The sequence below is a fragment of the Megalobrama amblycephala genome, linkage group LG2 (assembly GCF_018812025.1).
Source record: "Megalobrama amblycephala isolate DHTTF-2021 linkage group LG2, ASM1881202v1, whole genome shotgun sequence".
Taxonomy (NCBI): domain Eukaryota; kingdom Metazoa; phylum Chordata; class Actinopteri; order Cypriniformes; family Xenocyprididae; genus Megalobrama; species Megalobrama amblycephala.
This window is the reverse complement of record NC_063045.1, coordinates 3,079,424-3,091,491: the sequence shown is the minus strand read 5'-3', so window position 1 is coordinate 3,091,491 and position 12,068 is coordinate 3,079,424. Positions and strand designations below refer to the sequence as shown.

Sequence of the window (12,068 nt, the reverse complement as noted above, 5' to 3'; positions counted from 1 at the left end):
CTCAGTGATAAACCACCGACCACTGATCCTATGTGAGTATAAACACACTCCATCAAGTTAGCTTTTAACTGTTAATGTGTGAAGATTAATTACAAAATATACACAAAAGAATTAGATTTTCTAAATTAAAAAAAAAAATCTTTTTTTGCTTAAATAACAAATCCATGGGAGAGGCGAAATTATATCTAGTGACACTAATATATAGCCTTATAATGTGAGAATTAATAACAAATATTTGAGTCATTAGATGAAGATGGACTTCTACACATTAAAAACTCAACCATCAATTTCATGTAATTCTTTAACCCTCACGATCATTTAACCTATGTTTTTTTTTTTTTTTTTTGTGCGACTTTTTGTCATTTAGGGTCATGAACATGCATGCAAAGTTTCAACACGCTGATGTGTTTTGATATTATACACACAATATTATGGTTAAATTGGCGATGTTCACGGGTCAATATGACCCACATATTTTAATGTTCTAAGGCAACTGTACAGATCCAGAGCATGTGTTATAGTTTGGCACCACATCACGCATGAAGACTCAATTGCTATTTAATTATCTATTGCTCTGTCATTTCTTTTGAAAATCAGTTACCTAATATGACAACTAGAGTCTGAAAGCTTTCAAATGACATATTGTTTGTCAAGATTACTTTAGGTTTAGACTAGGATATTATTGTTATAATTGTATAATGGTAAATGGCCCACGTGTGGGGGAGGGGCAGCTTTAAAAATAGTGGTTAAAAACATTTTTTATGAATCATAAATTCAGATATGTATTCTTTGTAATGTGTAAAAATGACTGATATTAAAAGTTAATTATTTGTACTTGGTTGATTTTTCTTTTTTTTTTCATAGTGTGATTTTTGGGGAATTGTATTGAATCCAGTTAGGGTCAATTTGACCTTACAGGGAGTCGTCAGAAATCGAACAGTGCATGAGGGTTAAATGTGCAGGTTATTATATGCCTACAGTAGGCTATATCATTAATCTACAGCAGGTATATGTAAGCAGAGGTGGAAAATATAACTATGTGTTAATGTTGATTTTAGTTTTCACTGTAACGGTACTATTAGTGGTTGAAATACTGTAAATCATGACACTGTTAGGCTTTGAACACAAATATGACACCCATGCTGGCAAAATGATTTGGAATGCACACAGGCTAATTTTGAGCTACAGGCAAAACAAGTGAATTATTTCAAATGTTTCAGCCATGTTTCATTGAGATCTTTTTCATTCAAATTAATTTATATTCCAAATAATAGTTGATCTGATGTCAGCCACTGAAACATCAGCTGAAAACAATTAAATTAAATCTCTCAAGATCTCAGCAGATAGATATATAATATTTTAAGTCACAATTTTGGTGAATAGCATTTCCTTTAGTTGTGCTCTTGATCCTTGAATCTTCCAATTAACTTTTTTTGTTTGTTTGTTTGTTTCTTTAACACCATGTTTAAAAAAACACTTGTGTTAAAATAAAGCCAGAAAACAGATGCTTGCTACATATTAAAGATATTAGCATCATAAAGTGATTTGCTTCACTGATCTAAAAAAAAACTCACCAATGATTTTTAGGGTTTAGTGTTTTTAGTGCTTCTAAACTTTCTACTGATCTTGTGATACTGCAGTATTTGCTCCAGCAGTGTCATGACAATCTGATCATTTGAATATTTTTTTAAAAAAACATGCTGGACAGTAAATTTTGGGCTACAGCATCATTCAGACACACACTAACATCAAGAATCAGAGTATGAATCTCAGCAAAGGTGACAATCAGCAAAAAGCTTCATACTGCAGTGCATTCTGGGTGCACCTATTAAAACTTGTCCTTGGCTCCCAACATGCATTGCAGCATGAATTTTAGTAGTTGTTTTGTCACCATTGTTGAGGTTTGTATGATGAGTGTGAAAGTGTGTCTAAATGCCCTATTTAAAATTATTGCATAAAATATGATTCATATATTCTCAGTTTATGTCAGTGTTAATGCACTAGTGCTTCCAGCTAAATTTGTTTAGAAAATATTTTCATAATTCAACAGTGCTTCAACCTTATTATTACTGTATTTACATTGAAACAGTCATCTAAACAGTAATTTAAATCATTGAACAACAAGCATTTGAATGTCGTAAAAGCAGCTGATTACTTTATCAAAGCACAAGTGTTCTTAATGAAACACTGTTGCATTTGGTGTAAAAAATCATTTAAGAAAAGCCAAGGGTCAAGTGCTCGACTAAAGCAAACGCTTTTCACTATAATGGTGACTTCAAAAATGTTCAATAAAAAAATCAACATTAATTACAGCTAAACCTCTGTTATTTCTCAGAAACAACTTATGAACGAAATAAAATCAGACTAGTCTGTAATAAGTGAAGCTAGTAAAGCTGTTTTTGGAGTTGTTTAATCATCCTCTGCTCAGGTGATGGGAACGTTCAGGGAACGTTTGTACTGAAAACTTAAAAAAGTAAGTTCACCTTACTTTCGTAAAGTTAATCCAACTAAACTTTATAAGTTTAAACAACATTAATTTTGGCAACTTTATCAAACATACTTAACATACTTAAATTGAACATACTTAATATTGTGTGCAAATACAACTTAACTGAGTCAGTGGAAAAAAAGATAACTCAAAAAGTTGAGAGAATTAATTTTTAGAATTTGTTTCTTTACATTGCAGGTAAAACCAAACACTGATACTAAATGTATCTTATAAAGAAAATAAATAGAGATTATATGAATCCTTTGATTGATGTCATGATGAGTGAAGTATAACAATTACTTGCATGATGAAAGGATGAGCTATTTTGAATGTATATTCTTGCATGAATTTATAACATTTAAAGGTGTATAACATGTAAAAATAAGAGTATCTTATAAAATGGTAATCACTGTGGAAAACGTCTCACGTCCTGTTCTACAAACACACAGAGTCGTGAAAGGATCCAGTTCTGCTGGATCTGCTCACTGTTACACACAAGCAGCCCTGCAGGAGGAGACTGAAGACCTGCAGATCCCAGTAAAGAATGAAATACAGAGAGTCAAAGACCAGCTCAAAACCAGCATGAAGAAAAAGTTTGTGAGATTATTTGAAGGAACCAAACTACAAGAGAATGAAACCCTCCTGAACAGGATCTACACACAGCTCTACATCATAGTGGGAGAGAGAGAAGGAGTGAATGAAGAACATGAGGTTTTACAGATGGAGAAATCAGCCACAATACAACACTCACAAGACACTCCAATCAACTGCAATGACATCTTTAAAGCCTTACCTGAACCAGGATGTGAGGAGAAACACCAGATCAAGACTGTTCTTACTAAAGGCATCGCTGGAATCGGAAAAACCATCTCTGTGCAGAAGTTCATTCTTGACTGGGCTGAGGGAAAAGCCAATCTGGATGTGGATTTCATGTTTCTGCTTTCATTTCGAGAGCTGAACTTGATTCGAGATCATCAGTACAGTCTTCACAGACTTCTACTGGACTTTCATCCTGAACTTCAAGATCTGGACTCAAAGATTTATGAGGATTGTAAAGTTGTATTAATCTTGGATGGTCTTGATGAAAGCAGAATGACACTGATGTTTTCAGATGCTCAGAAAATTTCTGATGTGACTGAGACTTCATCTGTGGGTGTGTTGATGACAAACCTCATGAAAGGAGAGCTGCTTCCCTCTGCTCTCATCTGGATCACCTCCAGACCAGCAGCAGCCAATCAGATCCCCTCCGAATACATCAACCGTCTGACAGAGATTCAGGGATTCAACGAGCCTCAGAAGGAGGAATATTTCAGGAAGAGAATCAGTGACGAGCATCAAGCCAGCAGAATCATCTCACACATCAGAAGAGCAAGAAGCCTCCACATGATGTGCCACATACCTGTCTTCTGCTGGATCTCATCCACTGTGCTTCAAAAGCTCCTGAAAGAAGATCCGAGTGCAGAAATTCCTCAAACTCTGACTGAAATGTACATCCACTTCCTGCTGATTCAGATCAACATGATGAATCAGAAATATTATGGGAAAGATCCAGAGAAACTCCTGCAGTTCAACAGAGATGTGATTTTGAAACTTGCTAAAGTGGCTTTCAAACAGCTGATGAAGGGCAATGTGATGTTCTATGAGGAGGACCTGAGAGAGAGCGGCATAGATGATCACTGATGCCTCAGTGTATTCTGGGATTTGCACTGAGATCTTTAAGAAGGAATCAGTGATTCATGAGAGGAAAGTCTACAGCTTTATTCATCTAAGTATTCAGGAGTTTCTTGCTGCATTTTTTGCCTTTTACTTTTATCTAAATACAACTATGGAGGGACTGGAGAATTTAGTTTCAGTACAAAATCTGCTTAAAGCAGCTGTAGATAAAGCCATTGAGAGTAAGAATGGAAACATGGATCTATTCCTGAGATTCCTGCTGGGCGTCTCACTGGAGTCCAATCAGAGACTCTTAGAGGATCTACTGACACACACAGTGAACAGCTCAGAGAGCATCATGAGAACCACACATTACATTAAAGAGAAGATCAATGATGAACATGAACTCTCCACTGAAAGATCTATCAATCTGTTCCTCTCTCTGCTGGAAGTCAAAGATCAGATTCTGTCCACAGAGATTCAGGAATTTGTGAAATCAGACAAACACTCAGAGAAGAAACTCTCTTCTGCTTACTGCACAACAATCGCCTACATGCTTCAGATATCAGAGGAGGTGCTGGAAGAGCTGGACCTCAAGAAGTACAACACATCAGATGAGGGTAGAAGAAGACTGATTCCAGCTGTGATCAATTGCAGAAAAGCCCTGTGAGTGAATGGAATTTCAATACATTGTTGTAACTGATTCATCTTTAATATATTTTGTTTATTTTTAGAATTATATTTTTATAAGAATGTCTTTTTAAATCATAATCATAGAATTTAGTTATCAGATTAATTTTCATGTCTTTCAGTGTTGCTTGCTGTAATCTCAACAAACAGTCATGTGAAATCGTGTCATCAGCTCTACAATCCACAAACTCTCTCCTGAGTGAGCTAGACTTGAGTAACAATGACCTACAGGATTCAGGAGTGAAGCTGCTTTCTGATGGACTGAAAAGTCCAAACTGTCAGCTGGAGATATTGAGGTATTCTTAATATATAAGGGATAATGTACAGTCAATTGGTCATAATGTTGATGTGTGTCTGTAGATGATCTGACTGTGTGTAGCAACCACCCAGTCTGTAGGTTGTCAGGCTGTATGGTGACCACCCCAGACAGAGGAAGGCTGTGGTAGCAACCACCCAGAACACCCTATGTAGCAACCACCCCAAGTCTTCAGCTCTGAGTTCAAACCCCTCACACCTGAGAGAGCTAGCAACCACCCAGGGATAGCAACCACCCAGAACACCCTGAGCATCACCTACAATACCCCAAATCCGCCTAGGACAATCAGGCAACCACTACAAGTCCAGATGCTCAGTGCTCCATTCACATTTTCTTCAGAAACTAGTATTGTAATTAAAGAACAAAATCCAACTCGTCCCGCACTACAAACTGCTTATTGAGGAGAGATACTCAAGTATGTGGGGTACAAGTTAAGAACCCTAATAGTTTAACTTGGGGCTGGGCTCTTTTGTTCGGCCAGCCAATAAGTAGTGACACAGCAACTTCATAGCCACGCCCAGCAACAATTACAGCACCCTAGCAACCGGTGCAAATTTTGCCACTGCAAGCACCATTCACATTTTCTTCAGGAAATGTACATTCTAGTTAATATTATTATTATTATCATATATTATTATAATCTTTATAGAATATATAAATTGGGTCATTAAGTATTTGAAGATGGTAGAGATGCCCATGTAGTGTTATTTATTGGTTACAGAGATGTAATGCAAATAATTTACAACTAAATATTAAATAACTTGTTACGATTGTATGCATATATTAATTATCTTTTAGCTCCTTTGGACTGTTCAGTAGGGGCTCAAAAACACTACAGCATATTTCCTGTAAAGCTGTTCACTGGGGCCTGAAGATATCAAGATATCAAAAATCTCCAGACATTGAGACATATGGCTCTGTGAAGCTGCATCAGAAATATATGTATTGAGAAGCAGGCTATACAAATAAGCATGGCATGACTATTTATATTAATAGTCTGTATGTGAATATTTATTCAAACTACTTTCATTTTGACTGTATGTTTGTGCATCTTTTTAGTTTGGATCATGGAGGGCCCTTCAGGATAAAACCAGGACTACGAAAATGTAGGTCTTTTCTCTGACTCACTCTTGCACATGTAATGGAAACAAATGAAGTTAATAAACTGTTTTTATCTGTCGTCTTGTGTTCAGATGCCGTGTGATCTCACACTGGATCCAAACACAGCACACACTCAACTCATCTTGTATGAGGAGAACAGGAAGATCAAATTTGTGAAAGATCATCAGCCGTATCCTGATCATCCAGAGAGATTTGCTGATAATCCTCAGGTTATGTGTCGAGAGTGTCTGACTGGACGCTGTTACTGGGAGGTTGAATGGGGCTTCAGGGAGGTTGAACAGGGCTCTTGGGCTCGTATAGCAGTGGCCTATAAAGGAATCAGCAGGAAAGAAGGGACTGTCTGTAAGTTTGGATACAATGACAAATCCTGGTGTCTTTTCTGCACTAGTAATGGATTTGTTGTCTGGCACAAGTAATGTCAGCTATAACATACCAACCCATGTACCAAAATCTAACAGAGTAGGAGTGTATGTGGATGTGTCGGCCGGCGCACTGTCCTTCTACAGTGTCTCTGACACACACACACACACTCACACACTTACACACATTCAACACAACATTTACTGAACCCCTCTATGCTGGATTTAAGGTTTTTGAGTCCAAACTGTCTCTGTGTCAGATTTAACAAACACAGGCTTAAATGCCAAGATAGATTAGTACAGATGTAATGGAGTACAGTTGTAACACTAAATATTTCCCTTTGAAATACAAAATACAACTGTACTGAATCTACTCAATTCTCTGTCCGTCCATTAGGTGCTGAAACGTCATTGTACTTCATTTGTTTATGGCTAATAACTTTTGGTTGTAAAATGGTCAAGGGGGTGTTGTGAAAAACCAAGAATATGCTATAATAAATGGCCAGTTTTAATAAGTCAACAAGTCACTATACATTTCCAATCCCTCCACCCTGAATTTCATTAATTAATTGTCTGCAAGAGTCATGCCACCACTTTGTTTGTAAAAGCTATGTACAAATCATTGTATACATATTATTTATTTACATACATATAAATTCATTATCATCTATTTTATGTATTTATTTAATATTACTTTTAATTGTTCATTAAATCAAGATAAATAAATTGATTAGAATCAGCAAATAATTACATATTCTCTCTCATTTGGCCTGATTATTAAATAATAAAATGAACAAATGTGAATTAAAGAACAAACATGTCTTTATTGAGTAAGCATTGTCATATATCTTTCATTTACATTAAAGTTTTAGACATGCAATTTGTTTCCTTTTATGTTGCACCTTATATACTGTTGGCCTGTTGTCAGCATAAAAAAGAAATTCATTAATATTCTTTTAAATGAACTGACTGTATGCTGTCTGTTTACAGTAAAACTGTTCTGCTAGAAAGGTTTAAAGGGTGAGGGCATCGTTTCAGGGTTACGAACACACTGACTCTGAACAGCACTGTCTGATGACAGTCTTTACACTTCTAGAGATACTTTGATATGTGAAGAAACTCCAGCAGCTTTCATCTCTTGATTGTCAGATAGCAGACAATCTATTATATATAACACACAAATACAGCAAAGAACAGAAGATGTTTGGGAATCAGAGAGACGTTCAGCAGCTCTTCACGCTTCAGATGTCAGAGAGTGTTTTGTAAGCATCACACAGTGAAACCAGAACTGTGATTTGAGCAATGCAGATTCACTGAGATCCTCCTGCTTTCTCAGAATCGTGTACGAGACAAAAGTGAACTAGCTGGTTCCTCTAAATGTACTGTATCCATGCTCATAGTGCAATCTGACAAAACCCAGTTAAATCTATTTTTTTTCAGTTTGCTCATTAATTAATGAACTGTAAGTGGATTTAAAATCATTTTATTTGATCACTTTTATTTTGTTCCAATGCATCTTTACAGAGAATATGACTCTGGGTACACAATATTATAAGAATAAACAAAGGAAGAGAGTATGAATTTTAACATTAGACATACAGTAAAGTTCACAAAAGTGTTTTAGCACACAAAAGCATTTATATGAACTCTATCAGACTGGATTTTTCATGCTGAATTATAATTTGAATATCTAAGTCCTCTCCGACCGCTGATGGTCATGTAGCTCCTCCTTCTGGACAGAGAACGATCAGATACTGTTACATTTGTGTAAGCAAGACATTATGAGCTGATCTATTTCTGATGAAAATGAAAATGTAAAGTTAGACTTCAGAAACTGTTTGAACTTTTACAATGTTTCTTTTAAAGTCCCCTGGCCTGTAGTCAATAATTTTATTCCTTAAAACTCATTTTTGATCACCACAATTACATATTTAAACATTTTTATATATCTAAAAAATTTATTCATACCTTAAAATAGCTTGAATGTAACTCGCTTGTGTCATTTAGAATACGTGGATCCATGAATATGCAAATTGTCCCCGCCTCCACTCACTCACACCAGCTCAGAGATCCACTCGGTCGAACGCACTGTACACAACGTACACAATGGCAGTTGGAAATAATGTTTTAGTTCAGCCATGTTTGAACCAGAAAATGATTTGGAAGAAGTGGAAGAGTGAAATTAAAACAGAACATACTTTGGTTACACTACACACGGCTGTGCGGGAGTGTGTGCGGGACCTTGATGCCAGACTTGGGCTCCAAATGACGTCATCGACACAAGATGTCAACTGTTATTTCTGAGATATTTTGGCTTCATTTTTCTAGGAAGTGGAGACATGTTTTAGAGCCTATGACTAGAACAGTGACATTATAGTACAATATATAGTTCAATATAGTACAGCTGATGCATACTATACAGGTGAGCAGATGAACCCAACATGAAGGCAACACACCAAAATGGTTAAGTGTTTTCTTTATAATAGTTTTATATGTAAAAAATCTTAACGGGTAACTGCATGTTGTTTATATTCTGGGTTCATCTGTTTATCTGTATATAGTCTGCATCATCAATAAACTGTATTCTGAATTTGATCTTTTAGCATCACTGTTTTTTGTTTTCAGGTTTTTTCCTCCTCTATATTCTCACCATATATCATACTAAATGAGCCATAAAAGCCAGATGTATCAAATATGATATAAAGCACAAATGCAAACTTGTTTATTTTGTCAATAAGCTACTGTTTTTCTTTTTTTTTTCCGTCTGTGCATGTCAGGCCTTCAGTTCTTAAACAACACTGCGGTTCACCACAAGATGGCATCCTTCCATCAGTTTTGTACTTGCTGTGCACTAATAACTCTTTTTGTATACTGTTAATATTGTGCTGTTTAGGTTTTTATATTTATTTTTCCTGTTTTGGATTAGTGTTGCCAAAACTTTCATTTATATTAAACCTAAAATGTGATTCATGAGCTTAGTGAAACATCTATATTTCATTAGAGTGCAAATAAATTATACATTAGTAATTAATATGACTGAATTAAGCTGATTGCATTAGGTTGTATTACACTGTAAAACATTTCAGTTCTCTGTAACTCAAAAAAAATCTAGTGAGTGGTCACATGTAAATTTTTCAATTGGCCTAATCAATTTTTGTGAACTGAATTTTATTGATTGTGGCAACAGTCTGTTAACATGGGCTCAATCACACTGTAAAATATCCACTGAACTTAACTTTTTGAGTTATCTTTTTTGCACTGACTCAGTTAAGTTGTATTAACGCAGAATATTATGTATGTTTAACATGACAAATTTAATGTTGTTTGAACTAAAGTTAGTTATGAAAGTAAGGTGAACTTGTCAGAATACGGACTCCATAGGGTTCTTCTCTAGTTTCACATCACATATCAAAAAAGGCATTTATTTTCAATAAAAATTAAAACTATGTTATAAAAGTGCAAATAACCTGCCTAACGAGTGTTTAATAACATTAAAAGTATTTATTGGGCAGGGTTAGCAGCATGTTCCATATTACCCACTAGAGGGCAGAATAGACAGGGAATCAATTAAAGAACGCAATAGTTATGTTGAACTACTGTTACAATTTGGTGCTCCAAAATCCCAGAGGTTTATCATGGGAATTTGCGTTCATCCCAGGCTAACATTTATTGAGGTTAAATTTATTAGACCATAGTAAATAAAACAATTTACAGTGCAAATGTCAGGGGTGTCAAACTTACAGCCCGGTGTCCAATCTGATTTGAACTATAATAAAACATAGAGATGCACTAGTCCAGGGGCCAAAAACGTTTTTAAGCTGGGTTTTTTTTAATTATTATTCTGGGCTTGCAAACAAACTGCTTTGTAATATTTTCTAAAGATATAAAAATCTAAATAGGTGCTAATATATTGAAATAATAGGACACGGAGTGTCTATTTACAGTAAGTGCAAATAGCGTCCCTTGTTGACAAACACTCTTTACAGTATAGCTCCAATGTCTGGTTGGGCCACTGAAGTTTAAAAAGGGACAGTTGTAATTCGATGTATTCAGTGGCGTAACAAATAGCATGAAGGGTTTCAGATTTTGGCTTTTACAGCGATCGCAGGTCGAATCAGCATTTTGCAGAGCTCACCCAATAATAGAGCTCACTCCTATTTTCTCATCATATACATTTTCAATAAAATGAAAATAATGTTCAAAAAGTGGAAATAAAATGTGAACAAGTGTTTAATAATATTAAAAGTGTTCATTGAGTGGGGTTGGTGGAAAGTGGAGGGGTTTTATTCTCCCAATAATGCAGCATCCATTTAATAATTTTAATAAATATAATCACTCTATATATTATTGCATCCTGTACAAAAACACTGAGGTACAAATAGTATCTGCCAATACCAGCCTACAGCATCTAAATACTATTTACACTTCTTGCAAAGAACTGATAAGCTACTTTTACATGGTGTCAATAGAATATATCGCTATTTTCACCTAGTATAAATAGCATATCGTGAAAATGCTGCTATTGTCATTTAGTATAAATAGGATGTATCTGTATTTTCACTTAGTGTAAATAGCATCTGTAGGGGTGTCAAACTCATTTTAGTTTGAGGGACGGACTGGAAAGAAATGAACCATATGCGGGCAGAATGACCTTCTTCTTATAATAACTTTAGTGCGCTGATAGTTACATTAATTTAAACATATGAACAACAAATTAATTTGCAAGAAAACTGCATTGTTTTTGTTGTTGTTTTTTTTTACAGTGAAAAGACTATTCAATTTTTAAAATTATTTTTTATTTAATATTTTATTAGCATCTATTTTGATTTATCATGGCCAATTTCAATTTTTATAAGAAGCAAAACGTCTGATTCTGATACTGGTTGCAGATTTTAAAGCAAATTTATTTGTTGTTTATTTTTTCACAGGCCAAACTGGCCTTAAACAAATATCTCTTTGATATTAGAGGCAAACACTGGCATTTGGATATTAGAGGCATTTTTATCATAGTCAAAGATGTTATGCACATGAGCATGAGCAGTTGTTTTAATTTAAATTACTGAATCATTTCAAGATTAACAGCAAAAACTAGGTCTGGTCTGACTTTAGCTTTGTGAAATTATGCTACATAACAAAACAAAATCAGCAGACGGACTGAATGAATATTACTACTTTATATGGAGATAAGAGGAAAAGCCATCAAAACTTTTCTTAAAAACAGTTGCCTTCGGAGATATATTCATATCAATCCCACTGTAATATTTATATTATTCTCCCTATTTTTGCGAACAGTGAGCTTGTGCATGGTACAGTAGTTCCTCTGCTGGCGGGTCTGTTCTCTTTGTGTCCGTATTCAGCGTGTTAAAGTCCTGCTTACATACTTCGTAAATACACAGATGAAATTTTGGGAATATTACAAAGCAGTTTGTTTGCAAGCCCA

The 12,068-nt window shown here is 35.2% G+C and overlaps 2 protein-coding genes across 2 annotated transcripts; both read left to right on the top strand.

Annotated features, from left to right (window-relative positions):
* Window positions 1–4,513, top strand: LOC125263182 (protein NLRC3-like). The gene is made up of 2 exons (XM_048182103.1): window positions 1–32; window positions 2,938–4,513. Exon 2 carries the CDS (start codon window positions 3,071–3,073, stop codon window positions 4,166–4,168), a length of 1,098 nt encoding a protein of 365 aa, XP_048038060.1. The 5' UTR covers window positions 1–32; window positions 2,938–3,070; the 3' UTR covers window positions 4,169–4,513.
* LOC125263190 (NLR family CARD domain-containing protein 3-like) lies at window positions 4,314–5,140 on the top strand. Its single transcript, XM_048182115.1, has 2 exons — window positions 4,314–4,807; window positions 5,004–5,140. Exons 1-2 carry the CDS (start codon window positions 4,314–4,316, stop codon window positions 5,032–5,034), a joined length of 525 nt encoding a protein of 174 aa, XP_048038072.1. The 3' UTR covers window positions 5,035–5,140.
* Window positions 5,141–12,068: the final 6,928 nt, after the last annotated feature.